Genomic DNA, 27791 nt, shown 5'->3' with positions numbered 1-27791 from the left:
TGCCATAGGACAAATGGCTGACAAGAGCCTTTGAGCCGAGGAAAGGTGTGGGTGGAGTTGGGAAGGAGGGAAGTGAGGGCTGTCTCACCCAGAGTGCCCGGGGGAAGAGGACATGGGTCACCCTGTTGGCCAACAGATGGAGGAGCAGGGCAGGAGTTTGCTGAGCTCTTCCCTGGGGTTCTCAGGTAGCTCTGTGTCCTGGGCTGTGTTCTTGTCACCCATCCTGGAGATGGTGCCCAGCTTCTTCTGGGGTCCCAGCCTCTGGAGGCTCTCAGTGGGGCTGCATCAGCTCTGGACCTTTCACAAAGGATACGGCTCTGTGCCTTTCCCCCCACTTCGGTCCCATGTGGCCCCTTTCATGGGGAACCTGAGTGTCTAGGGATACCAAAGTGCTTGTCACAGGTGGGCTTCAGTCGAGGCCCAGAGCTATTACTAGGACACCATGAGCTACAGAGTGGAGCTGGTAAACCCTGCCTCATGTTCCCACAGGGTGTGGAGGAGGGCCCGGCAGACGAAGTCACCAAGGCCTCTGTGACGAGCGCCCTCCAGGGGGCCCTGGCCGCCACACGGACCTGGCTCAGCCGGGTGTTTACCCGAAACATGTTCCAGACATACCTAACGACTGTGCGGTTCACTTACCCCGATGAGATTGCGGTAAGCCTTGCCAGGACCTGGGAAGCTGCTGTAGGCATGGGGCTGGGGATACGCATGACTGTGACCCGTCACTACCCGGCAGAAGAGCCACAACCATGGCCTGAAACCCTAGTCCTGCCACGTTTCCTCTGTAAGGAAGGAATGTGGTTTAACTAGACAGGACATTTGGAAGGTCCCAAGGTCAAACTAGAGGGATATCAGCTTTCCGTGCCTTGCAGTGACAGTGACAGCTATGGCAGGAGTACTACTTGGAAGCAGAACCTGAGTCAGTTTCAGAGCTGTGGCTGCAAGCTGGGATGTGGCTGATGGGCCAAGAGGCCATTTGCCAGGACACTGGGCCAAATGTGCCTAGACCTGAGGAAAGGGGATGCCACCAAAAGGGCTGGGCCATGGAAGGGATTCTGCAGGAGGGTGCCCTGGAGTGGAACAGAGGACCGAGGAGAAGCCAGTGGTTGTGGCTGGAGTGACCTCCCAGGGGCCAAAAGGCTGAGAAGTGGAGGCTCGCTCTCCATCGTTTGCTTTCTTCCTGTGTCCTAGAAGGGAAGAGCGTTTTCTAGTTGGGTTTTTGGGCCGTGAGGAGACTGTGGAGTGCACCAGAGCTCCTTCTCACCAAGAGAGTCCCTCAGGTCCCCAGTTAGTCGTGATGTGACACACAGGCACCTCTCTGTATGGCCCAGGGTGGCCTTGCAGGACTGGCCACATGCCCCTTTTCTGTAAAGCAAAGCCCCGACCTTTCTTTCCTGGAAGACTAGAGATGTGGTGGACGCTGGTGACGAGGGAGCTCATCCAGCCTCCTGAGATGTCCAGGGCTCTCAGCAGATGGCTGTGCATTGCTGATATCATGGGGCAATGATGTCATGAGCATCTGTGCTCATGATTTCACCTGCCTGTCCTCTGCCCCCTGCAGGACCAGGCCTCTGGCAGGCCCATTGCTACCAAAACAGGGTTGCTCATCCCAAACTGTGGCTTTAAAGGTGAAAAAGTCCTTCCTGGGCTGCAATGTGAAGTTGCAGACTGACAGGCTGAAATCCCACCAAAATAAAGTTGAATTATGAAATACTTTTCAAGATTCTAAGTGGTACAATCCTGCAAGCATGAAGTACCAGATAAGGAAAGCTCGTGACCCGCTGTCAGGAGAGGATGGCTCTAAGTGAAATGTAGTGATAATGGTAGGACAGACAAACAAAGAAGCATCATAAAGCGTTTACTCTGAGGCAGTTGCTTTGTTGTCTGTGTTTTACACACAAGGTCGCCAAGGTTTGAGGGGATGAGCGCGTGCTGGTGTTGTTGGTAACCAGGGCTCTTTCTCCTGGGAGAGGGAGACAGGGAAGAGAGAAAGAGAAGAGCTCTGGTGTGGAAAGAGCTAAAGGAAGCAGCAGGAACCCATGATTTAGACAACACTTCCCAGCTCCATCCACCTAAAGGGCCTAGCAGCAGTGACACCCTGGGGCTATGAGCACACCCCAGTCAAGTCATGCCGTCTGACTGCCATCCCCACCAATGGAGCCAGCTGCAGACATAGAGCAGGAGATGCACAGGGTGGACAGGGCTCCTGGTGCTGGAGTCAGGAAAAGGCTAGAGAACTCTTTAAAAAAAGATACGTGATCACTAAACGTAGCATGTCCCAAGCTGGACCCTGAGTCATTCAGAACGTCAGGTGGACATCTGATGGCACGGGGGTGGGCATGGGTCATACATCATAATATGGTCTCCATGCTCACTGTCCGGAGGGGGACTGGCACACTCTAGGTGTGTAGTGGAAGGGCTGTAGTGATAGGAGACTCCTGCCCAGGTATATAGATAGGTGTAAGTGTTACGATATTGCAACTTGCCTTCAAGCAATGAAGAGAGAGTGGAGAGAGAGAGACAGAGTGAGAGAGAGAGAGAGAGAGAGAGAGAGAGAGAGTGCGCAAGCTGCAGTGTCACATGACAGACCGCAGGACTGTAGTGGAAAGGATGGAGCTCATTTTGCTGTTTTTGTATATTTGGAGTTTTTCAAGATAGACATTAGAGGGAAATCCTTCCAGAACAAAAAACAGTCGCCCACAGGAAGGACGGTGGTGACTACTGGCCCAGTAGGGTCAGGACAAGGTGGGTGGCTTTGCCTTGACTTACCACTAAACCAGCTCTCTACTGGCAAAGATGGAATGGGAGCCCAGGCACCCTTGAGGTCCGGTGCCCTTTGTGTTTTCGTCTGTCTGCCTTATTTTATTTGACACAGGGTCTTCATAGGCTGGGCTCAACTCCTGGCCTCAAGTGATCGTCCTGCCTCAGTCTCCCGAGCAGCCGGAACTGGAGGCCAGCTACACCGCTACACTGCACCTGGCTGTCAGTCTGTCTTTCTTCTGCATAGCATCGCCCTGTGGCATAGTGTCCTAATGTCTGTCACTTACGCATGGGTCTTGCAGGTCTGGCGGAGGCTGGTAGAAATCAACTTCCCTGAGGAGCATGGCTGGAAGATATCACTGCTGAAAGACATGGAAGGGAGACTCAAGCAGGTACCAGACGTCGGGGACACTCTTTTCAGGGGGTGAAGGAATTTTAGTGAGGCCAGACCTTGGCAACACCAGTGTTCACAAATGGTACATTGAGACGGACAGTCTCTGCTGGGTATGGGATGAACATGACTTTGTACTTGTGTTTCTGATCTGGCTTTCATAGTCCAACCACAGAGGGACATTTCAAAGTCCTAGTGTGGTATTCCTGAGAAGAATTAAGGAACAGGATCCTGTGGTTGTGGGGACCCTAGATGAATATTGGTTAAAGCTCTTCGCTATGCAGTTGTCTTTTGGTGTCAGGCGCCTTATTAAACAAAGTGACAGAAAACACAAGAACCACTGTTTGTTTTGCATGAAGGCCAGTGACCCTGGAAAGTTTGCTTTGACATGATGTGAGAATTTCATATGTACCTGTCAAATGGATCTTTTTAGGAAAACAGAAGCAAGGAAAAGAGCCATTTCTCAAATTTTACCTGCTTTTTGCAAGCTTTTGTGCTGGCTGCTTTTTTTCAGAGTGGGAGAAGAGCCTCTGTGTTGTATCTTCGCTCCTCTGATGTGGGGATCGGGGAGGACGTGCTTAGTGGGGAGGGAGAAGGCTGAATCGTGGGCATGGGTGAGACAGTGAGAATGACCAGGCGGTTCATGCACGGTAAATCAGTGTGCAGCGTCCAAGAGCCCTCTCGCCTCCTTCCATGTCCAGGAGCGGCCACTGTCCCAGATCAATGTCTACTGCAACTCTCGCTGGGAGGACGCCGGCCCTGATGACAGTGTGACTGGGAGCTTTGAGAAGTGTGCCATCGAAGCCGTGAGCTATGCTTGCCAGGTGACAACCTGTCCATCTCTGGGGTTCACTGCTGCTTTCTAATGTGGCCAGCTAAAGCTGCCCACTGTCTGCTGGTTCTGAGACCTCATGCTGCCAGGGAAAGGGTCCGGGGTGTCCCCCTCACTGACTGGGGCCATGGGCTGAAATCCAATGCTTTCTACCTACTCCCAATAGGCAGCTTGGCTTCTTGTTCCCAAGCTGTCATTTGCCATGGAAAGCCACAGGCACTCACAGGTGGCCTTGACACACCCTATCCTGCAGGCCACGTCTCACTTGTGCCTGTGTGGTCATCACTGCTGCCTTGTTTTGCTGTCTGCTAACACTTGCCTAGCAGGCGTGCAGTGAAAGACTCCAAAGGTGGACAAAATATTGACGGAGGAGGGTGTGAGAATCTGAAAAGATCCTTTGGGACTGGGTGCAGCTCAGTGGAGAGCACTTGCCTGGCATGTGTGAGGTCCTGGGTTCTATCTTAACACTGCAGAGTGAGGGAGGGAGGGATGGGGGAGGATCAGAGAGGGACATTTCAAAGTCCTACTGTGATACTCTGGAGAAGAATTAGGGAACAGAGAAGAAGGGAGAAAGGGGAAAGGAATATAGGGGAGGGGAGGGAGGGGGGAGTGGGGAAGGGAAGGGAGGAGGGAGGGAGGAAGAAAAGATCTTTCAATCAACTTAGCTTTTTTCTGCAAAGTGGAGATCCTCCCCAGCCCTTGGCAGGACCAGTGCCCGGGTTCACCACATGTCCAGGCTCCTTGTTAACCCCAGTACCCAGTTTCCTGGCATGCCTCAGGCCCTGGGCTGCATTGCTGGTGAAGTTCTGGGACCCCAGGGTTGTAACTATAAGACTTTCTTTTCTCTTTGCTGTTCACTGCTCTGTTGAGATGTTATTCACGTATCCTACAAGTCACCCCACTGACAGGTGCAGCTCAGTGAATTTTGGTGTATTCACAGACGGGCGAACGCTTCACCATGGACACGTTTAGAACATTTTTCACTTTATTCTTTTTCTATTGTAACTGGAGTGATTTATCCATTCCTTTATTTACTGTGGGACTGGAGACTGCATCCAGAGCCTCACTCTCCCCGAGATACATTCCGAGCCTTTGGTTTGATTTCGAGACAGGGTCTTCTGAATTGCCCAGGCTGGACTTGAACTCAAGATCCTCCCTGCTCAGCCTCCAGAATAGTTGGGATTACAGACGCGCAGTGCTACGTCTGGCTGGAACTGTTTTCTTCATTTCATTTTCGGATTGTCCGTTGCTCATGTAGAAACACAGCTGCTCCCTGCAACTTTGCTGACCTGACTCACGGGCTCTAGTGGTGTGCGGGAGGGAGAGTGGTGTATTCTGCAGTTTCCTGTGTCTGCATGATCGTGCTGTCTGTGAGGGGGGTACTTCCACTTCCTCTGCAATCTGAATGTTTGCTGTTTCTTTTTCTTGCTTAATTGTCCTGGCCAGACCTCCTTGCTTTGCTACAAGTGGTGAAATGGATGTCCTGTCTTGTTTCTGATCTTAGGGTAATAGATTTTTGTCAAATCCCTTTTCTCTGTCCAATTCAATAATTATATGATTTTTATATGATAAGCTGTAATATATTAACTCGGATGTACCCTTGGTCACAGCATATAATTATTTTTTTAATATGTTGCTGAGTAAGGTTTTCTTTTGTCCTTTCATTTGTTTCTTGCGGTGCTGGGAGTAAAAAAAAAAAAAAACCCCAGGGCCTTGTGCACGCTGGGCAGGCGCTGAGCACTGAGCCACACCCCAGCCTGCCTTTGTCTTTTTGCCCTCAGAAAGTATACATCGTAAATTTCCCTGTGGTTTTTATTAGTTGCTGAAACTGTTTGCAAAACCCTGAGCCTAAAGAAGAAAAGCATTTTGTTTCTTGGTGAAGAACCAGAAAGACAATTCCAGTGCATAGTTTGCAGGTAGTCTTTAGAGGAATTTTGCTTGGGAACACAGACTATGTGGCACGTAAGGTTTTGTCTCCTTATTTTTGACGATGTCTAAGTCCAGGAGAAATGTAGAAACTGGAAGTGAGCAGAGGAGGGGTGTAGCTTGTGGGGTTTTTGGGGTTTATGTGTCTCTTTTCATCTTCTTGTAGTGCTAAGATCAAACCCAGGGCCTTGCACATGTTAGGAAAGTGCTTTACTACTGAGATACAGCCCAAGCCTGTTTTTTATTTTTATTTTTTTTTGGTAGAACTGGGATTTGAACTCAGGACTTCGCACTTGTAAAGCCATGCCACCAGTCCCATTTTTCTCTGGTTATTTTGGGGATGAGGTTCTCACAGACTATTTGCCTAGGCTGGCCTCCAGCCATGACCCAGCCTGGTTTTTTGTTTTGTTTTGTTCTTGTAGTAGTAAGGTTTGAACTTAGGGCCTCATGCTTGCCAGGCCATTGCTCTACTGCCTGACCACGCCCCCCAGCCCTCCTTTCATTTGTCTGGTACTGATCCCTTCAGGAGATGGCATACAGGAAATGGAAACGCTCTAAGAAAAGAGCGTTAATTGTTTTACTGTTCCTTTTATTTTGTTTTGGTATTGTCGTGGTGCTGGGCATTGAACCCAGGGCCTCATGCGTGAGCCATTCCACCAGCTCCCCCCCCCTTTTTTTGAGGCCCTGTAAAAGCACACTTTGGACAAACTTCTGAAATGCTATTGGAAGGGTAACCTCTGTTATTTTAAAGTGAGTTCTTGCACAGGTTCTAAACTTTTCCCTGTTGGCTCCTTTTCCTATAGTCACAGACCAGTATTCTTGAGGGCCTTTCTTGCAATGATTTGCGGAAATTTGGCACCCTCGCCTCCGCTGTGATCACCAAATCCTGGCCTCAGAACAACGGCAAGGCTGTGGAAGACCCGGATGAGATCTTTAAGCACCTGCTGAAGTGGCCAGACGTGAAGCAGCTCTTCAAACTGCACGGTACGTGGGAGGGCTTCCGGGAGCCACCTGGGCAGCCTGGTGCCCTGGCCTCCCTGAGCAGAACAGGGCAGCAGACCTGCCCCGGGGCGCCACTGGGATGTGCTGATGTTCCTTACACGAAGCAGCCTGGGCAGTCCCACAGGGACTGGGGCAGGGGCAGGGCATCCTGCATAACAGAATGGCTAACACCAAGGCCACTGTTCACTGAGTGCCTGCTGGGTAGCGGCTCTGTGCTTCCACCCTGTTCCTGAGCAGTCCCTCCACCAGGCCTCCTTTTTAAGACCTCAATTTTTCGATAGGGGGACAGAAGTTCAGAGGGCAGATCCCTTAACCAGGGTCTCAAAGGTACTAAGTGTTGGGAACTAAAGTTGAAACCTAGGTGAAGGCTGGGCACAGTGGTTCATGTCTATAATCCCAGCTATGTGGGAGGCAGACATCAGGAGGAGGCCAACCTGGGCAAAAAGTTAGTGAGACCCCATCTCAACTAATAAGCTGCGTGTGGTGGTGGCATGCCTGTGATCCCAACCACGTGGAGACGTAGATGGGAGGACTGTGGCCCGAAGCCAGCCCTGGACAAAAACACAAGACCCTATCTGAAAAATAACTAAAATGAAAGGGACTGGGGATGTGGCTCAAGTGGTAGAATGCTTGCCTACTACTCAAGGCACAAGGCCGTGAGTTCAAACCCCAGTATTGCCAAATACGGACAATACCCTCTGTCATTCTGAGATGAGTGTTAATACCACGCCAGCACAGGACGTCCCGTCTGCTCTCCCAGCATCCCGTCCTGCGTGTCACACGTTGTCCTCGAGGGCTCTGCACGTGAGAGCCACTAGCTGCAGGACGCGTGGTGGTGCCTTTGCCCAGTCGGGTCGGGTGGGCGCGAGTCTCGGTTTGGTGGGTGAGGTGGACGTCCAGCCCGGCTCTGCCCCTTCCTTGTCCGGAGAGCCGTGGGGTTCACGTACGGTCACACAGGGGTGCGGCATGTGAGGGCTACACCTACTCACACAGGAGGATTGTGTTTGTGTTTTCAGTTGATGGACTTTACAAAAGCATTTTAGCTGAAGAGAAAATTTATCAGGATGGAGTTCCCATGTAGCTCCGCCCAGCACAGATTCCCCTGCCAGTGCACCAGGCACGAGGGGGTTACATTTGTTACCACGGAGGCGCCCATATTCACTGAAACCCATGAATTCGGCGGATGTGACATGGGATTGTTTTTGGTGGTACTGGGGTTTGAACTAGGGGCCTGGCTCTAGCTGGACAGGTGCTCTCCCGCTCAAGCTATGGTGGCTCAAGCCTTGTTGCTTGAGTGTGTTTTTCAGATAGAGTCTCACACTTTTGCCTGGGGCTGGATCCTGCTATCCATGCCACCTGTGTGGCTGGGATTATAGGCGTGTACCACCCCCCATTCTGTGGGTTTTGACAGATGTATAGTGATGTGACTTGTGCATTACGATATGACACAGAAGAACTTCCTGTCTTGGGGATCTCTGTTCTTCCTCCCTTACCCCTTCCTTTTTAGTTTTGTCTTTCCCAGAATGACCCATAGTTGGAATCATGCAGTATGTATGAAGCCTTCCAGACTGTCTTCTTTCACTTAGCAATGTGCAATTAAGGATCCTCCATGTCTTTTCATGGCTCGGGAGTTCAGTTCTCTTCATTAGTGAGTAACAGTCCGTTGTCTGGATCGGCCACAGCTCACTTTCCCACTCACCTGCCAGCTGCCTCCATGATTCTGCAGTTATGAATAAAGGGCTTTGTTTTTTCTCCCCTTCCTTCTGCTCCTCTTCTTCCTCCTTCAGCACTGGAGTGGAACTCAAGGTGCCACACTTGCTAGATACTTGAGTCCCCACCCCCAACCCTTTTTGCTTTTGTTATTTTTAAGGTAGGGTCTTGCTTTTCTCGCCCAGTGCCAGCCTTGACTGTGCTTGTCCTACTGAACAGCTCCTGCTTAGCCGGGGTGACAGGTGCACGCCGCCCCCTCCAGCCTTTTTGTTGCTGAGATGGGATCTTGCCAACTTTTTGCCCAGACTGGCCTCCAACCACGATTCTCCTGATCTCTGTCTCCCATGTAGCTAGGATTTTAGGTGTGAGCTACCGTGCCTGGCTTGGCCATTTGGTTTTAATGGTAAAGATAGATTTAGCCTTTTTTATAATGCTGGCTGCAGCTCATATTACTGAGAAATTGTCTGGTAGTTTAAGCATATTATAAATTTTTCTCTCTCCACACTTGTTGTGGAAATGTTTCTTTAGCACCAGCAAGGCAGCCTCGATGGACTGGCTTATCCCTGTTGTGATTTATTCTGTGCCTGAATCTGTAGAATGGGCTTTTTTTTTTTTTTTTGGTGGTACTGGGGTTTGAACTCAGGGCCTCACGCTTGCTAGGCAGGTGCTCTACCACTTGAGCCACCGCTCCAGTCCTTTTCTTGTGTTGGGTATTTTCGAGACAGGGTCTCAGGAAGTGTTTGCCCAGGCTGGCTTTGAACTGCAGTCCTCCTGATCTCTGCGTTCTGAAGAGCTGGGATTACAGGCGTGAGCCACCAGCGCCCAGTCAGGACGGGCAGATTTTAAAGGAGTCGTGTAGGCTAAGGAGTGTGTCCAGTGTACAAAGTGACACAGGCTTTAAAGCCCAAGCCGTGTGTTCTCCTGCCTGACTTTGGGGGGACGTTGCTCAGGAGGCAGATGGGGCACAACCCGAACCTCACGGGCAGAAGCAGACTCAGCCACGTGAGGCAATGGCCGGGGGCGTTGGTGAGGTAGGGACAGGAGTTGCGGGACTTCCTGGGCTAACAACAGGATGGGGGCAGGGAGCCCAGGGTTTGAACTCTGTCCTTCCTCTGGTCAGGAACCAATGAGAAACTGCTAGCCCACATCACAGAGGAAAGCAAGAGGTTGATGGCTGCTGCTGACTCGGTGTTCACAAGAGTGGTCGGTGACCTCCTGGAGGGGACCATTGTTATCGGGCAGCTGGAGCTGATCACGAAGTGCCAGCGTCAATTTCTGGACATCTGTCATTTAAGTAAGTGTCAGGGTGCTGCAGTCACGAGGACGTTAAACCCATGTTGGCGAGCGTATTTTTGTAGCTGGCTGGTCTTTTCAGTCTTCATAATCAACTTTCCAGAAAGTTGAGAAGCAGTGATTTATAATTCTTAGGCAAAGTCACGGAAAAGCAATAAAATACTAGCAGAGCAAGAGCACTCGCTCCGTTTTTGCCTCCGGCTGCCAAGCTCGCGGCTCCCATCTTAGAGCCGGGCTGGGCGGAAGCCTCATGGTGCCGCCTCATAGCGGTGACCGAGGACGCGCTCACAGCCAGGCAGCACTGGTTTATTTGATCTCTTGGGTTATTTTATTCGTATTTTCCAGAGAGAAAAAGTTCTTTATTTCAAAAGAACAAATGTGACGTGAAGGTCATGCTGGCTTGGAGGAAGGACGAGCTGGAATTTCTCAAGGAGGAAAAGAATTGCGTGGACAGCCTGCTGAGGCTGTGCGGGAAGGTGAAACACCACGTGCTAGGTGCGAGCCCGCGGTGCTCTGCAAGGGTGGGGTCTCGGGGAACAGGCTGGAGGGGGATGCGGTGACGGGATCACAGTAGCTGGCCTCGTTTTGGAAATTAAACAACTCTTTTTAACCAAGTTTCCTGTGCATCTGGGGGGACGGAGTGAGGGGGGAGCAGGTCCACCTCATTGAGTCCTGTTTTCGGGATCACCTGCAAATGTCCCTCTGAGTTTTCAGGTGTCGGCACTATCTGTTGATGTCCTGTCGTGGGGGTGAGGACGCAGGCCTCTCTCTTCCAAGCCCTGTGCACACAGCCTCTGGCTCTCTCGTGGTGTCTGAATTGGTGTCGCACACATCCAGGAAGTGTGTCAACCCTGGAGATGTAAAATACACAATTCACAAGTGGGCCGTGAAGGAGACCTTAATCATTTTATATTTCTTGTAGAAGCATAAACACATGCTTGTTTTTTTTCACTGTGTTCATTTTTTTTACTTTCTTTCTCTTTTTTTTTTCCAATACTGGGATTTGAACTCCGGGCCTCACACTTGCTAGGCAGGTGCTCTACCACTTGAGGTACCCCACCAGCCTTGGTTTTTTTGTGTTGAGTATTTTTTGAGGTAGGTTCTTGTGAACTATTTGCCCAGGCTGGCTTTGAACTGCGGTCCTCCAGTCTGCCTCCCGAGTAGCTAGGATTACAGGCATGAGCCACCAAGCCCAGCTCACTGTATTCATTTTCTAATTCAACCCTAAACTCTACCCCTGTCTAAATTTCCTCGCAAGACAGTCGGTTTGCACTTCCCAAAGAAATCCCCCAGGCTGGGGCATCTCATTGGACTAGGGATGGAATCCTAGACTCCCTCACTGCCCAGGGGCTGCTTTCTGGGTAGGGCAAGTCCTGCACCCCAGACCTGCTCCTCTGTGTTTGGCAGAGCACAGCCTCTGTGCCCTTGCTGAGAAGGGGGCCCAGGAGGTCAGAGTCTGAGGCCTCAGCTCCTGACAGTGACCACTGTCACTCAGGTGTGTTGCTCAGTGAGGTGCAGAATGCAGATGGGAAGTCACTTCCTCTGGGAGTGCTTGGCTCGCTGCTGTCCCTGGGTGCTGCTCTGAGAAGCCTGACTGCCCCTTGCAGTCCTTTTCATGCAACTGACTTTTGCTTGCTGGGAGCTCCCGACCCTTCTCTGTCCCTGGTGTCCTGAGCGTCATGATGACGCACCTTGGCAGGGACCTGTTTCCATCTACCGTTTTGAGCATTTGGAGAGCTAGAGAACCTATAAAGTCAAGGCCTGGAGCTCAGGACAGCTCCTATGTTCTTTAATTGGCTTTCCCCTCTTGCTGGACTTCCTGTCAATTGACTACTGGACCTCCTGGAAGGGCCGCCTGGCCTTGGTGACTCTTCTCCATTTTGCTCCCATCTCTGACTTTTGCTCTACTCTCTGAGAGGCTTTCTCAGAACTTCACCTTCCAGCCTGTGGGTTAAGCTCCATTTCAGCTCACCTGTGTGTATTTAATTTAAAGAACTCTTTTTTTTTCCCCCCACCTCTGAATGACCCTTTTTATTTATTATTTATTTAATTTTGACAGCACTGGGGTTTGAACTCAGGGCCTTGCAACTGTGTCATTGGCACTGGAGTTACACCATCAGATTTTTTTTTTTTTTTTTTTTTGCCTGGCTTATTTATTTTTTGCAGCACTGGAGTTTGAACTCAGGACCTCAAGCTTGGTAGGCAGCCATTCTACCACTTGAGCCACTCCGCCAGTCCTCCTGCCTACTTTTGAGATAGTGTCTCACTTACCCCATTTATGCCTCCCCATATAGCTTAGGACGACAGGCGTGGGCCACCACACCCAGTCATTGGTTGAGATAGGGTCTCTCGAACTTTTTTCCTGGGCTGGACTCAAACTTCAGTCCTCTGGATCTCTGCCTCCCAAGTAGCTGAGATTACAGTGTGAGTCACAGCACCCAATCTAAACATCCCCTTTTATGCTATCTTGCTCTCATTCATGGGCAGTATCTTCTCTTTTTGAGATGATTGCTATTTTTAGAGGTTTTCTCTTTTTTGTTGTCATTTTTGTGGTGCTGGAGATAAAGCTGCAAGTCTTGCGCAGACTTGGCCAGTGCTCCCCCACACTGCAGCTCTGTGGATCGTCATGGCTACGTTTGAGTTAGCCTGGCTTATGAGTCGGTCCCATGTCTGCTCTCCTACTTGGAGATGTAGACCTGACTTCCAGGTCTCTGGGAGTCAAGAGGTTAGGGAGGATGGCGGGGTCCTAGCACTGTGCACTGCATTCTGTTAGTCCCCGGGTTCTAGTCCAGTCTCCTACCTTCTTCCTTCTACTTCCTGTGTCTGTCTGTGGCTTCCGCTTCCTCCCAGAGTGAGCTTCCCGAGGAAGGGCCTCTGTCTAGAACTGACTTGTAGTCCTGAGAATCTTCCGTATTGCCCCTTCTGGAAGATGAGATGCCTGTCTCTGGCTGGGGTGTAGGTTCAGTCCGCCTGCTGTATCCTATTGCCAAAACTGGGGTACTGAACCACTTCTTAAACAGACCTTGAGCCCCCCCTCCTTATTTCATCTCTGCCTCCTGATTTCCAGCGCCCTGGGTCACCAGTGTCTGCTGAAGGGAACCCTGCACCACGATCCTGGCTGGTGCCCTGCCTCCTGCTGTGACCTCAGACTTCGTGTGTCACTTACCCAGTGCAGTGGCTTTCAGCATCCAAAACTGTTGGGATTCTTTTCTGTTCTTCCTGTCCTTGTCAGCTTAGGACTTTTTCCTTTTTCTTTCTTCTTCTTCCTCCTCCTTCTCCTGCTCCTCAAGTTCACTCAAGTTTTCTTAGAGAAGGGATTAGAACACCTGGAGCAAAATGCTACCATGGCTAGAGGTCTGACTTCCAACCTTTCCTTATGGTTTCCAAAGTGAATTTTGGTGCAATTGAAGCAAGACACTCAGAAGACCTCAACTGCAAGAGGCTCAGTGACGTGATGACCGTGATGCTACCCACCTCGCTGGACTTCAAGCGCAGCACACATTATGATCTGAGCCAACAGTTCCAAGAAATGGCCAGAATGACCCACTCACTGAACAAAAGCCACATCTTCCAGATCTTGTGGGAAGAAGCTGCAGAGTCACTAAGTAATCCTGACGAGGAATCCGAAAGGCCAGTCCTTCAGCTGACCGACGTCTATCAGTGCCTGTACTGTCCTTGCTACGAAGAGTTCGTCACACTCTACAATGATCTGAAGTCAGGACGTATCACGTTTGCTGAGATCGACAACATCTTCAAGGACTTTATAGATAAATACAGTGACCTGACTAAAGACCTTGAGATCATGTGTGCTGTGAATCCTCAGGACCAACAGGAGTGGATCTTGGAGCGAGTTAGCCAGGTCAAAGAATACCACAGCCTGCACCAGGCCGTCAGCTCAGCCAAGGTCATCTCACAGGTCCAGAAGCGTTTGGGACTGACTGGTGACTTCAGTGTTCTTTACACTTTATTAAACTTTGTAAGTTATTTCCTAGGTTATCCTGGGAGGGAATCTGACCTCAAACTCTTTGGGAGCCAGGGGTTTTCCGGCCTTTAAAACCCAGGTGGGATGGTACTGCAGCTGGGACAGGGAGGTCCTGTCTGCTGTACTTGAGGCAAGACAGCACCAAGGTCTTCATTTTCACCTTCATGTGTGGGTGATGTGATTGTTCCTTAGCCAGTGAGTTTTTTCAGTCAACCTGAGATCCAAGAGGTCAAGAAAACATCCAGTTTAACTAGGGCAATGTGGCGTCTTTAGAAAAATGTTCTTTTGGTGGGACTAGGGTTTGAACTCAAGGCTTTGCACTTGTAAATTAGGTGCTCTACTGTTTGAGCCACGCCTCCAGTCCATTTTGCTCTGGTTACTTTGGAGATGGGGTCCCGAGAACTATTTATCTTGGTTGACTTTTAACCTCGATCCTCCTGAGGTGTGAGCCACTGGCACCCAGCTGACTCTGGCCTGATTAGGTTATAAAAGCACAGAAGGAAAATATTTTGTCAACTGTCCAATTGAGTCTAGTTCCAGCAGGAAATGACACATTGCTCCTGTTAAAATTGAGCTTCAAGCCTTTCTTTCTATTTTTAAAAAAATGTTTATATTTATTTATTTATTGGTGGAACTGGGATTTGAACTCGGGATGTAGCACTTGCAATGCAGGTGCTCTACCACTTGGACCACACCTCTAGCCCCTTTCTTCCTCTTTTCCAGAGGAGCATTTATAAACTCCATTGTGACCTATGTTACAGCAGACGCAGGTGTGATAGTGGTTAAAATTCTGCACACAACTTGGAATTGTTCACACTTTGGCTAAGTCATTGTCCTGGCCCTGGGTATTCTTGTTTTGGTTTGATTTGGATTTTTTTTTTTGATTTTTGTTTTGAGACAGAGTCTCACCATGTAGCCTCAAACTGGCAATCCTTCTGCCTCAGCCTCCCAAGTGCTGGGATTATATGTGTGTACCACCATGCCTGCCTTTGGGTCTGTTTCTTGATCAATAAAACAGAAGCAGCAACATAACCTGGTAGGGTTATTGTGAGAAACAGACTTCAATGTCCATGCAAGCTTCTTGGGGGGATGTCAGGTACAGAGGAGCAGCAGAGGAGGTCACCTTGTCCTGCTTGCTGGGCTCTTCCCACAGCAGCTGCACACCCAGGAGTTGGGTCGCAGTGGCTGAGGGTGGACGCTGTTGGTGCATCCAGGCAGACTCGGGGTTCCATAGCCGATGCCGGCCCATAGCCAAGCTTTGTCTTGCAGATTGATGACTTCGAGACCATTCGCCACAAGCAGTTGGTCCAGATGAATAGGGAGCTCATCCAAGCCAAGAAACTCCTGCAGGACATTAGCAAGCCCCGCCGCCGCTGCCTGGAGGAGCTGTCCCTGCACAAGGAGTTTGTGGACTGGCTCCGCGAGGCACTGGGAGGTACCTCGCTCTGCTGGGCTCACCCGGGGCTGGAGAGGGTGGCAGGTTGCTCACCGCAGGGGGTGCCCTCTCCTGACCACATCCGTGCAAGAGGCAGGCCGATGTTGCTGCTCCCTTCTTTAGGTGGGTGGACAGGGACCCCCACCCCCCAGACCCTGAGTTGAATTGACATCAGGACATTTCTCAGATTCCCATATAAAATATCTCCTTTGCCTCCTCCCACCTCTGACTCTCTGCATCCTGGCCATGACTAGCTGAAGGCCCTTTTCTTAACAGTCCTGCCTCCTTTAGCTGTTTCTTCCAGGTGATTTTTACCAGAAGACAAGGAGAGACCCTGCTGTAGAGAGGTTTTACGACAATTGTGCACCTTCTCAGCCAAAGGCTTGGCATCCAGTTTAGTTACTGGATTAGACAGAGGGGAGGAGGAGAAAAGAAAGGCCAGGGATGCTGGAAGAGAACAGACATTAGCACTGGTGTGCCCTGGGGATCTGTAAGGACTTCCTCCTGCAGGTACAGGAGCTGTGCTGGCTCCGCCCTCACTGGGAGCTTTTCTGCTTCCACCTATGGGATCTAGGTTTTTTTTTTTTTTTTTTTTTTTTTTTTTTTTTTTTGGTGGCACTGGGGCTTGAACTCAGAGCCTTATGCTTGCTAGGCAAGTCTGCTTCCACCTATGGACTCTTGGGTCCACTTCGATGCTTACCTTTGGTTAGTAATTAACCTAAGAAGAATGATCTCAGATTTTATAGTTAATTGTCACCATATTGAAAGCTAAGCTCAGTTGCTTTTTTGTTTAAATAGTGTTATGTAGATTAAAAGAAGTCAGGTCACAGTGAGTGCCCAGCACCCATTGCTCAGTAAAGGTCAGGTAGCGGTCAGCAGTGTCACCGTGCACCACAGGTGTATTCCTATGAAAAGCAGGCAGTCAGTCAGACCCTAAGCATCCGGGGTCTTTAGACGGGCATCCGTTTATAGCCTCACTAAGGGTCATCGCCCAGAGTTTGAGGCTTGTTCCTTCGTGGAGTGGTTCTGTGCTGACCTCCTCTCTTCTCTTTGCAAGGCATCAATGAACTCAAGGTGTTCGTGGACCTGGCTTCCATCTCAGCTGGGGAGAATGACATCGACGTGGACAGGGTGGCCTGCTTCCATGATGCCGTGCAGGGCTATGCTTCCCTGCTGTACAAGCTGAACTCGCAGGCAGGTTTCCATGAGTTTATGGACCATCTGGAAGATCTCTGGAAGGCCCTGGAGAACGACCAGCACCTGCCCAAGAAGCTGGTGAGTCCCCATGCCAGTTCCAAGGCAGACTGAGCTGAGCAAGGCTTTGCTCAGCAGCCTCGGGGGCAACTGTGCCTTCAGCTGCACCCCTGTGTGGTGGGTGTGTACGCAGCCTTTGAATCTGATTCTTCAAGGCATTTTTTTTCTCCATTTCTGGAAATGTTTTCTCTGCCTTGGGTGAGAAAGTGACATACAAAGTTGCCTGTCAGCTACAGTCCTCTATACAAATGGGGGACAAAGGCCAAGGGAATGTGCTAAAATGTTCCTATAGTTTACTCTCAGTGTGGTAATCCCATTTTGTTCTGTTACTTCTGGTATTTTCCAGGTGGTTAAGCACCTGCCTAGCAAGCATGAGGCCCCGAGTTCAAACCTCACATACTTCTTGGTGTTTTCCATAATTGATTAGTTTCTTATCAGAAAAAAAAAATTAAAGTTAACATACTGTCTGTACCAGGGTCTGAATTAACTTTACCTAGTGAGCAGACATATAGCCCAGGACCCAGCATTGGCTTGGGGACAGCTGGTTGTCCTCATGGTTGGTTGAAGCAAAGAGGAGGGGTGAACAGAGAGAGAGTGGTTCGCAGTTTTTCTGCTAGAAGCTCACACCCAAATAAAAGCCTCTGTTGCAGTTTTTCCTTAATTCTCCCTGGCTGTGGACCACAAAAGGACAATCAGAACTTTGGGTCCCATGGTGCTTTGTCACTCCTGAGAGGTCCTTTACACTGGGCTTCCAGCGGAATAATGACCTCCCTCCAGGGAGCTAGGTGTGTGACCCATTCATCCATAAATGTAAGCTGAGTGCCCTCCACGTGCCAACCAGGGCATCAGGCACGGTGGAACATGAGTGGTGAGCAGAGAGGCCACTCTGCATGACTGAGGTCCTGAGCAACGAGCCAGAGCGTACAGGAGTAGCACGAGCACTGGGCTCTGACCCTGGAGGAGGGGGCGTGGAGTTTTCCTAGCGAGGCCAGAAGCAGGAGGAGGACAGTAGGAGGAGAGGAAGCAAGACAGTCACTCAGACCTGGTGCCTAGTCTCCACTTTCATCCCAACAGCGAGATTCTGCCAGGAACCTGGAGTGGCTGAAGACGGTTAAGGAAAGCCACGGGTCTGTAGAGCTCTCATCCCTGTCCCTTGCCACAGCAATCAACAGCAGGGGGATCTACCTGATCCAGGCACCCAGAGACGGCCAGAAGGTGAGTCCCCCCCAGAATCCTAACATGGTCCTGGTGGTGCTGCTGAGGCGGGGGCCAGTTTCTAAAGCAAACTCTGAACCTGTGAGCCTTCCAGATTTCTGCAGATGCTGTTCTACACCTGGTTCTCCCCGAGGCTCCCGGCGAGCAGGGGGTCGTGCGCTGCTACTCTTCAGAAGAGCTGAAGGAACTGCTGAACAAGCTGATGTTGATGTCTGGCAAGAAAGACCACAGCAATGTGGAGGTGGAGAGGTTTTCAGAGGTGAGATCTCCAGTCTGTGCTGGTGGTCCCCAGGGCCACCATGGCCTTGAGCTGAGCCAGCCAGTCCCATGGCCGAACTATGGGAAGGTCAGACTTGGCATTTGGTGGACAAGGTGGCTCTGCTTTTGGGCCCAGAGGGTGGAGCTGCTGGGATCTGTACAGGGCACGCAGCCCACAGTCACAAGGCCCAGAGAGGTGTCTGAGGCAGGGCCAGCCCTCGTGACGGCAGTTCCTCCTCCTAAGGTCCTCAGAAAGAGCTGTCACCATGTGTTTATTCAGTGCATCAGAGAGGAGATGACCCAGTGACGAGTTCTTAGAAACATGTGGAAATCATAAATTGCTTTTCTTACTATGTAAATTGGAAAGAATTCAAACACCTAAAGATTCTTTCTCTTCCTTCTGTCTTTTTCCCTTTCCCTCTCTCTCTTTCCCTCCATTCTTTCCTTCCTCCCTTCCTCTCTCCCTCCCTCCCTTCCTTCTTCTTTCTTTCTCTTCTTTTTCTTTCTCCCTCCCTCCCTGTCTCCCTTCCTATCTCTCTCTCTCTCTCTCTCTCTCTCTCTCTTTCTTTTTGATGGTACTGGGGTTTAAACTCAAGGCTTTGAACTTGCTAGGCAGCCATGCCTCCACCAAAACACCTACTAAAGATTCTGATGGGCATCCCTCATCAAACCAAAGCCACCTCATTGGCACAGGTGTATTGGTGTACCGAATGGCCTCTCCCTCGTATTATGGAGTCTGTCTGTAGTTTTTGCATGCTTTATGATTGATGTTCTCTCCTTTAACTTTTTGCTCCCTGGGGATGGGAGCCCTGTCATTAAGCTGATTATGCAAATGAGGAAGGAATGAATATGTGATAAATGTCACTCCTGTCTACCGTAAGTATCCTGTGTTTGAGTGAGCTGGTGGAAGGAAATGAATCCCATCCTTAGAGTTAGAAGCCTGTGTCTGTCACCCTCTCGTAGCGGGCTGTGACGTCTGCACCCACTTGCACTTCCCGCAGGTGTTCTGCAACGTGCAGCGGCTTGTGCAGGTCTTCATAAAGCTGTACTCCGCTGGAAACATGCTCTTCCGCACCTGGACAGCCAAGGTCTACTGCAGGCCCAGGCAGAGTGTCTCTGTCCGCATGGACTTCGACATGGAGTTGGTGAGCCAGCTGGCAGAGGGTGGGGATGTCGTTGAGATCCTCGAAGCGCTCTGCAGGCAAATGGAGCACTTCCTGGACCGCTGGAAGATGGTGGTGACCCAGAAGCGGACAGAGCACTTTTACCTCAACTTCTACACAGCCGAGCAACTGGTCTACCTGAGCACTGAGCTCAGGAACCTGAGACCTAGTGAAGCTGCCCTGACAATGCTGTCTTTCATCAAAGGCAATTGCACTGCTGCTGACGTCTTGCAGGCCCGGGGCATGTGCGATGACAAGGCTGCCACAGACCTCGCGAGGACAGTAAGGGAGGAATTGCCACTGCGGGTCAACTCTGAGTCCAGCATGGTGGCCATGCTGGGGGTAATCATGGAGCAGTCCACAGCGTGCATCAGTGCTTTCCTGCCTGGCTGCCTGGACCTGGAGGCCCTTGGCCATTGTCTGGCTCAGCTGGCCAGGAAGGGCAGGCCTCCCGTGGAACGGCCCCTCCCCAGGGGCCTGCAGGCTGGCCAGCCCAACTTGGTCTTGTGTGACTACTGTGAGGTGCTGCCGGCTGCCCTGGCCATCTACATGCAGGCTCCCAGCCAGCCCCTGCCCACCTTCGACGAGGTGCTGCTCTGCACCCCGGAGACCACGTTTGAGGAGGTGGCACTGCTCTTGCATCGCTGTCTCACCCCGGGCTCCAAGGGGCACAAGGTCTACAGCCTGCTGTTCGCGGAACAGCTGAGCTACGAGGTGGGCTGCCGGGTGGAGGCACTGTTTCAGAGTCTGTGCACGCAGCGCCACCGCGAAGACTACCAGCTAGTGATGGTTTGCGATGGAGCCCGTGAACACTGCTACCTCCCCTCCGCCTTCAGCCGGCACAAAGTCCTCCTCATTCCGCAGGAGCCCCTCGAAGCCATCCAGGCCTACCTGAAGCACCATTACCAGGTCCCAGAGGAGATCCCATCAGCTGCAGCCGTGTTCAGAGAGCAGCTGTGTGTCGGGATTGTGACCTCGGAGAGAGCGGGTGTTGGTAATGAGGGTGTCGGGGTGGACGGGTCCCTGATTCCCAGACACTGCCCACTGATGCTTCCTCTCCAGCAGTGAATGGGCCAAAAGATGCCCTTCTGTAGGTGGAGAAACTGAGTCTGAAGGCGGTTCTAACTCCCCTGTGGTTGTAAATCAGGGTATCTGCTAAGCTGTGATCCTTTATCACTGGTTTTGCAAATTGAGCGATTGATTCACTGGAGCCCTGTTCCCTGCCAGAAGCAGACTTCTCCGTGGATTTCTTTTTTCCTCCATAAATTCCATTGGTGTCTTTTGGGTTGATGTTGGTTGTAGGGACAGGGGAGGCTTGTCTGCTCTGTCTTGAGGGGAGTAAAAAAAACCCAAAACCTCTTTTTTTTTGTTTTTTTAATGGTACTGGGTACTGAACCCATAAGCTAGGCAAGCGCTCTACCACTGAGCAAAACCTCCAACCTTTTCATTTGTATTTTGTTTTTGAGATAGGGCCTCACTAACTTTGTCCAGGTTGGCCTTGAACTCATGACCCTGCTGCCTCCACCTCCTAAGTTGCTGGGATTACAGGCATACAACACCACACCCAGCAACCAGCGAGCCTGGTTTTTGCCATGTCTCCCTTGGAGTGAGACAGTATCTTCTCTGTTGCAGACTTTGTCCCATGAACTGCACTGTGTTCTGTGGGGACCAAGCCTGCTGTTCACACAGAGCGTGCCTTGGTTTTATTTTCACTACACATAGATTGCTGTCAATGGTAGAAGGGAAAAGGCAAGGGTTGTAAGTAGGAAACCGGAGGGTTCAAAGTGATTTCTCTCTATTCTGATGTTAGGTCACATCAGTTTAGAATTTTACACAAAGAGAAGTCATTTTTAATACACCCTTCTGGATTCTCTTCCTCCCCTGCCCCCAATCTAATTTCTTTATTTTAACATTACAGGAAAGTCTCTCTATGTGACAAGATTGCACAGCAAACTGACAAGGAAGTTACAAAATAAAAGTGTGCCTTTAAAAATTATTCGGTTGACTGACCCTCAGGTGGATGAGAACCAAGTCTTGGCCTCTCTCCTGCCTTTTTTGGACAGGAAATATCAGAAAATGCCTGTGATATTCCACTTTGATGTGACCACTTCAGTAAGTGCCCTGACTTATTACCTGAATCTGTGAAGACGTAATTCCCACATCCGACACCACGTCCCTGTAAGAAGAATTCCTTCCACATGTTTTCATGATCAACATGATTCCTCCAAAGAACAAACGAGCATCCCGAGGGCTGGGGACAGTGGCTGTCATTTTAAGGACTTACCAACCCTTGCTTGTCTTTCCTTAGGTACGCACTGGAATTTGGGTCTTTCTTTTCAAACTCCTCATTTTACAATACCTAATGGACGTCAATGGGAAAATGTGGCTGCGGAACCCGTGTCACTTGTATATTGTTGAGATCTCAGAAGGGAACTCGGAACAGCCAAAGACCAGGTCTTCTAAGCTGGTGCGTATCGCAGAGCGTTCGGGAGCGCACCTCGGCTTCCTCACCCTTCTGTCTTGGAGTGATGCATTTTTGTGTTTCCTCAAGTTTTGCCCTATAGAAGCAGCTGAGTCCATTTTTTAACAATGTTTGGAGTAAAACTACTTCTCGTATTGGTTAGTGGTTGGGGTTGGAGCTGTTTGCCTCTGGTGTACCCCAGCTGTGCTCTGATTGTAGGAGGTTCCTCTGTTGTGGGCAGCCATCTCCCAGTGACACTTACCTCACTTAACCTTGGAGTGTGGGCTTGCACACACACTCTCACACACGCACACACACACACACACACACTCCACACACACGCGCGCACACACACACACACACTCCACACACACGCACACACGCACACACACACACTCCACACACACGCACACACGCACACACACACACTCCACACACACACACACACACACTCCACACACACACACGCACGCACACACACACACACACACACTCCACACACACACGCACGCACACACGCACACACACACTCCACACACACACGCGCACACACACACACACACTCCACACACACGCACACACACACACTCCACACACACGCACACACGCGCACACACACACACTCCACACACACACACGCACACGCACACACGCACACACACACACACACTCCACACACACACACGCACGCACACACACACACACACTCCACACACACGCACGCACACACACACACACACACACACACACACTCCACACACACACACGCACACACACACACACACACACTCCACACACACGCACACACGCACACACACACACTCCACACACACACACACACACACTCCACACACACACACGCACGCACACACACACACACACACACTCCACACACACACGCACGCACACACGCACACACACACTCCACACACACACGCGCACACACACACACACACTCCACACACACGCACACACACGCACACACGCGCACACACACACACTCCACACACACACACGCACACGCACACACGCACACACACACACACACTCCACACACACACACGCACGCACACACACACACACTCCACACACACGCACGCACACACACACACACACACACACACACACTCCACACACACACACGCACACACACACACACACACGTGTATTTGCTTAATGGAGAAGCCAGTCTCAGGGTTACAAAACACTTCTGGTTAAGGATGCAGCCCCTTTATTTAGCTTCCATGGTACCTTAATAGACAATTTTTTTCATAAAAGTATGGAGTGTAGACCACATGGAGGGTTAAACACAGGGAAAGGAATTCAATTACACTGTTTTATTTGTCTCTCCTTTGCAGAATGCTCATGCCCCCCAGTTCAGATTTCTTGACATCTTCCCCAAAATCACCTGCAGACCTCCCAAAGAAGTTATCAACATGGAGCTGACCCCTCAGAGGAGCCACAGAGAGCCCGGCATGGACCACAAAGAGTTCCGCAGCGCAACTTTCCAAAGACCTTACCAATATCTAAGACGATTCCACCAAAATGAAAATCTAGACTCATTTCAGTACCAAGAAAACTCCATTGAAGGCACCCCAGAAGAATGCCTGCAACTCTTCCTGATCTACTGCGGGGTCGTAAACCCATCCTGGTCGGAGTTTCAAAACTTTGCTCGCTTCTTGAACTGCCAGCTCAGAGACTGTGAGGCCTCGGTCTTCTGCAATTCAGGTTTTACCGGAGACACACTGAGGGGCTTCAAGAACTTTGTGGTTACCTTCATGATCTTTATGGCAAGAGATTTTGCCACACCAACCCTTCACACCTCAGACCAGAGCCCAGGCAACCACATGGTCACCATGGACGGGGTAGATGAAAAAGACCTCGCTCCCTTCTCTCTCCGAAGAAGGTGGGAGTCAGAGCCCCACCCGTATGTGTTTTTCAATGGTGATCACATGACCATGACATTCATTGGCTTCTACCTCCGGCCCAATAATCATGGTTACGTTGACGCCATCAATCACCTGAACGGGGAGGTGATCAAGGGAAATGTCATGACGAAGGAGCTGTACGAGGGGCTGTTGCTTCAAAGAGTCCCCTTTAACATTGACTTTGACAACCTGCCCAGACACGAGAAACTCGAAAGACTCTGCCTGGCCCTTGGGATCCAGTGGCCCACTGACCCCGATGAGACATACGAGCTTACAACAGACAATATGCTTAAGATTTTGGCCATTGAAATGAGGTTCCGCTGTGGGATCCCAGTCATCATCATGGGGGAAACGGGCTGTGGGAAGACCAGGCTCATCAAATTCCTTAGCGATCTGCGGCGGGGTGGTGTTGAGGCTGAGACGATGAAGCTGGTCAAGGTCCACGGAGGAACAACTGCATCCATGGTCTATTCCAAAGTCAGGGAGGCTGAGAAGCTCGCCATCTTGAATAACAGTCAACACCAGTTGGACACCATCTTGTTCTTTGATGAAGCCAACACTACGGAAGCCATAAGCTGTATCAAAGAAGTCCTGTGTGATCAGACAATGGGTGGCCGGCCCATGAAGAAGGATTCTGGCTTGCACATCATCGCCGCCTGCAACCCTTACCGGAAGCACAGCCAGGAGATGATCTGCTACCTGGAGGCAGCTGGTTTGGGATACAGGGTCAGTGCCGAGGAGACGACAGACAGGCTGGGCTCCATTCCCCTGAGGCAGCTGGTGTACCGGGTGCATGCTCTGCCCCCGAGCCTCATTCCTCTGGTGTGGGACTTTGGACAACTGAATGACACTGCCGAGAAGCTGTACATCCTGCAGATTGTCCAGAGACTGGTGGACTCCATCGAGGTAGACGAAGTTGAGACTCGTGTGATCACAGACGTGCTCTCTGCCTCTCAGGGGTTCATGAGAAAGAGGCAGAATGAATGCAGTTTTGTCAGCCTTCGGGACGTGGAGCGCTGTGTGAAAGTTTTCCAGTGGTTTTACGAGCACAGCAGGATGCTCTCAGCAGAGCTGAATGCCTTTCTTTGCGAATCCGGTGTCAGCAAAAATAACTTTGAGAGAAATCCTGTACTTTGGTCCCTGGTGATGGCCGTTGGGGTATGTTACCATGCCTCATTGGAGGAGAAGGAGTCCTACCGGAGAGCCATTTGCCTGTGCTTTCCAGAGCCATATTGTGACAGCAAGGCTATTCTGGATGAAATCACCCTGGCACAGGATCTTTTCCTGAATGGGGTACCCCTGAGGAAAACCATAGCCAAGAACCTGGCCTTGAAGGAGAATGTCTTCATGATGATTATTTGCATTGAGCTTAAGATCCCCCTCTTCCTGGTAGGGAAACCTGGCAGCTCCAAATCTCTTGCCAAGACCATCGTGGCGGATGCCATGCAAGGCCAGGCTGCCCACTCTGATCTCTTCCGCAGCCTGAAGCAGGTCCACCTGGTGTCATTCCAGTGCAGTCCCCACTCTACCCCACAAGGCATCATAGGTACCTTCAAACAGTGTGCCCGCTTCCAGCAGGGTAAGGACCTGCAGCATTACGTCTCTGTGGTGGTATTGGATGAGGTGGGACTGGCAGAAGACTCCCCCAAGATGCCCCTGAAGGCTCTGCACCCCCTGCTGGAAGACGGATGCATCGAAGACGATCCTGCCCCGCACAAAAAGGTCGGCTTTGTAGGCATTTCCAACTGGGCCCTGGATCCTGCCAAGATGAACCGGGGTATTTTCGTGTCTCGGGGCAGTCCCAATGAGAAAGAGCTCATCGAGAGTGCCAAGGGGATCTGCTCTTCTGATAGCCTCGTTCAGGACAGAATCCGGGGCTACTTCGCGCCCTTTGCCAAAGCCTACGAAACAGTGTGTCAGAAACAGGACAAGGAGTTCTTCGGGCTCCGCGATTACTACAGCCTCATCAAGATGATCTTTGCCATGGCCAAAGCCTCCAATAAAGAGCCTTCCCCGCAAGACGTCGCACACGCTGTCCTGCGCAACTTCAGTGGCAAGGACGACATCCAGGCTTTGGACATTTTCACGGCCACTTTACCCGAGGCCAGGTGCACGGAAGAAGTGAGCACCATCGAGCTGATCAGGCAGAACATTTACGGGGATGTGCCGAGGACAGAGGGCAGAGAGCTGGATGATACCGAGTCCCGCTACCTACTCGTGCTGACCAAGAACTACGTGGCCCTGCAAATCCTGCACCAGATATTCTTCGGTGAGGACCAGCAGCCCGAGATCATTTTCGGCTCCAGTTTTCCCCAGGACCAGGAATACACCCAGATCTGCAGAAACATTAACCGGGTGAAGGTCTGCATGGAGACTGGCAGGATGGTGGTTTTGCTGAACCTGCAGAACCTGTACGAGAGCCTGTACGATGCCCTCAACCAGTACTACGTCTACCTCGGGGGCCAGAAGTACGTGGACCTCGGGCTGGGCACCCACCGCGTCAAGTGTCGGGTCCACCCCGACTTCCGCCTGATCGTCATCGAAGAGAAAGACGTCGTGTACACGCAGTTCCCGGTGCCTCTCATCAACCGGTTGGAGAAACACTACCTGGACATCCAAACCGTGCTGGAGGATTGGCAGAGGAGCATTGTGCGTGAGCTCGCCAGGTGGGCGCAGGAGTTCGCAGATGTAAAACCGTATCAGTTCGGGGCCGGGCACAAGTACAGCGCTGCAGACGCCTTCATCGGCTACCACTCGGACGCCTGCGGCTCCGTGGTGCTGCAGGCCATGGAGCGCCAGGGCTCCAGGGACCTGACGGAGGAGCTGTACCACAAGGTGTTGGAGGACGCCAAACTGATTCTGCTGGATTGCGCCACGCCTGATGCCATCATTCGGCTGAGCTCCTCCTCGCTGGGCTCATTTGCTGCACAGGCTCTGGCACGAGAGTACTATGACAGGCAGCGGCACAACTCCTTCGCCGACTTCCTCCAGGCTCACCTGCGCACCACCAACCTGGAGCGCCGCGCCGTCTTCACAGAGGTGACTGTCCTCCCACCAGCCTCACCCTCTTCTCTGTTACCCTGGAGTCCTGGGTCCCTGGGGTCAGGAGTCACGATCCTGTTTAAACCAGTGTGCGGGGGTGACACACAGGTGTCCTGAGACTTTTGGTTCCTCTCCGTGTTACGTGCGGAGGAGGATGAGTTAACTCGGTTTCGAGTGTCTGCTTCTGAGCAGGGCTCTGTGCCGACAGCAGCAACTGTGCACAGCACTCGTTACCTGCGGAAGCACCGCTCAGGGTGCTGAGGGTGTAGACGTGAACGGGTATCGGTTGTTCTGGGTTTGGCGTATGTGTAACTTGGAAAGATGATTCGTGAGCAGGCTCCAGGGCAGGGGCCGTGGCTCAGAGTGGTTGAGTATTTGCCTATAAGTGAGAAGCCCTGGGTTTGTTCCCCAATACCCCTGGAGCTGGCCAGGAAGACACAGAGGCCTTCCGAGGGCAAAGAGATCAGGAGGGCGGGGTCGGGGGGGAGACGTTGAGAGGGTTTGAAATGCAAGGCTGTGATTTGAGTCGTGGGGATGAGATGGAGAAGCGCCTTGAAGGTCGCTGGCAGCAAGCACTGAGAAGCCTGGTCTTTCCTGTCCGCAGGGTGAGTTTAGATGAGCCTCACTGGGCCATGGGAACAAGAGGTAAAGGGCTGTTGTAGGACAGACAGACCAGTCCGGAGGCTGCTGAATAGGGCAGTGAAATAGAGGAGCAGAGGGCAGGGAGAGGTGTTTAGGTTGTAGATGGGCAGTGCTAACTGCCAGCACCTTGGAGGGATATGGCTGGTGGTGCAAAATGGAGCCTCCTGGATCCTTCCTGAGCTTGCCTAGGGCTTTGCTTCAGGACCAGGGAGAACCCGGGAATGGGACACAGGTAGCGGTAGGGTCCAGCAGGGGTCGGTTTGCATGTCTGTTAAGCGGTTGGATGGAGGAATGAGAAGCTCAGTCTCCAGACCAGCAGAGGGGATTTGGAAGCTCAAGTATCAGCATGTAAGGAACTTTTGACCTTACCCGTGGGGTGTGGTCTGTGGTAGAGGAAAATTGCTGACACTGGAGGGAGGAGGAGGCACCAGTGGCCAACTCCGTCTGACAACATGAAGCCAGATTACAAGAAGAGATGACAAAGTGGTGAGCCATAA

At 51.3% G+C, this 27791-nt stretch overlaps 1 protein-coding gene across 9 annotated transcripts in view; it reads left to right on the top strand.

Annotated features, from left to right (window-relative positions):
* Positions 1–27791, top strand: part of Rnf213 (ring finger protein 213) — a 119062-nt gene that overhangs the window by 48680 nt on the left and 42591 nt on the right. For all 9 annotated transcript variants that reach the window (XM_074044938.1, XM_074044936.1, XM_074044935.1 and 6 more), the window contains 15 exons: positions 490–654; positions 3063–3152; positions 3853–3975; positions 6713–6893; positions 9742–9915; positions 10260–10409; positions 13304–13890; positions 15166–15331; positions 16389–16606; positions 17660–17800; positions 17895–18059; positions 19060–20215; positions 21140–21333; positions 21530–21688; positions 23041–26649. In XM_074044938.1, the coding sequence (XP_073901039.1) occupies positions 490–654; positions 3063–3152; positions 3853–3975; positions 6713–6893; positions 9742–9915; positions 10260–10409; positions 13304–13890; positions 15166–15331; positions 16389–16606; positions 17660–17800; positions 17895–18059; positions 19060–20215; positions 21140–21333; positions 21530–21688; positions 23041–26649 (7278 nt within the window). The remainder of the gene's footprint in view (positions 1–489; positions 655–3062; positions 3153–3852; positions 3976–6712; positions 6894–9741; positions 9916–10259; positions 10410–13303; positions 13891–15165; positions 15332–16388; positions 16607–17659; positions 17801–17894; positions 18060–19059; positions 20216–21139; positions 21334–21529; positions 21689–23040; positions 26650–27791) is intronic.

This window comes from Castor canadensis, chromosome 11 (assembly GCF_047511655.1).
Source record: "Castor canadensis chromosome 11, mCasCan1.hap1v2, whole genome shotgun sequence".
In the NCBI taxonomy this organism is placed as follows: Eukaryota; Metazoa; Chordata; class Mammalia; order Rodentia; family Castoridae; genus Castor; species Castor canadensis.
This window is presented reverse-complemented; position numbering and strand designations above follow the sequence as displayed.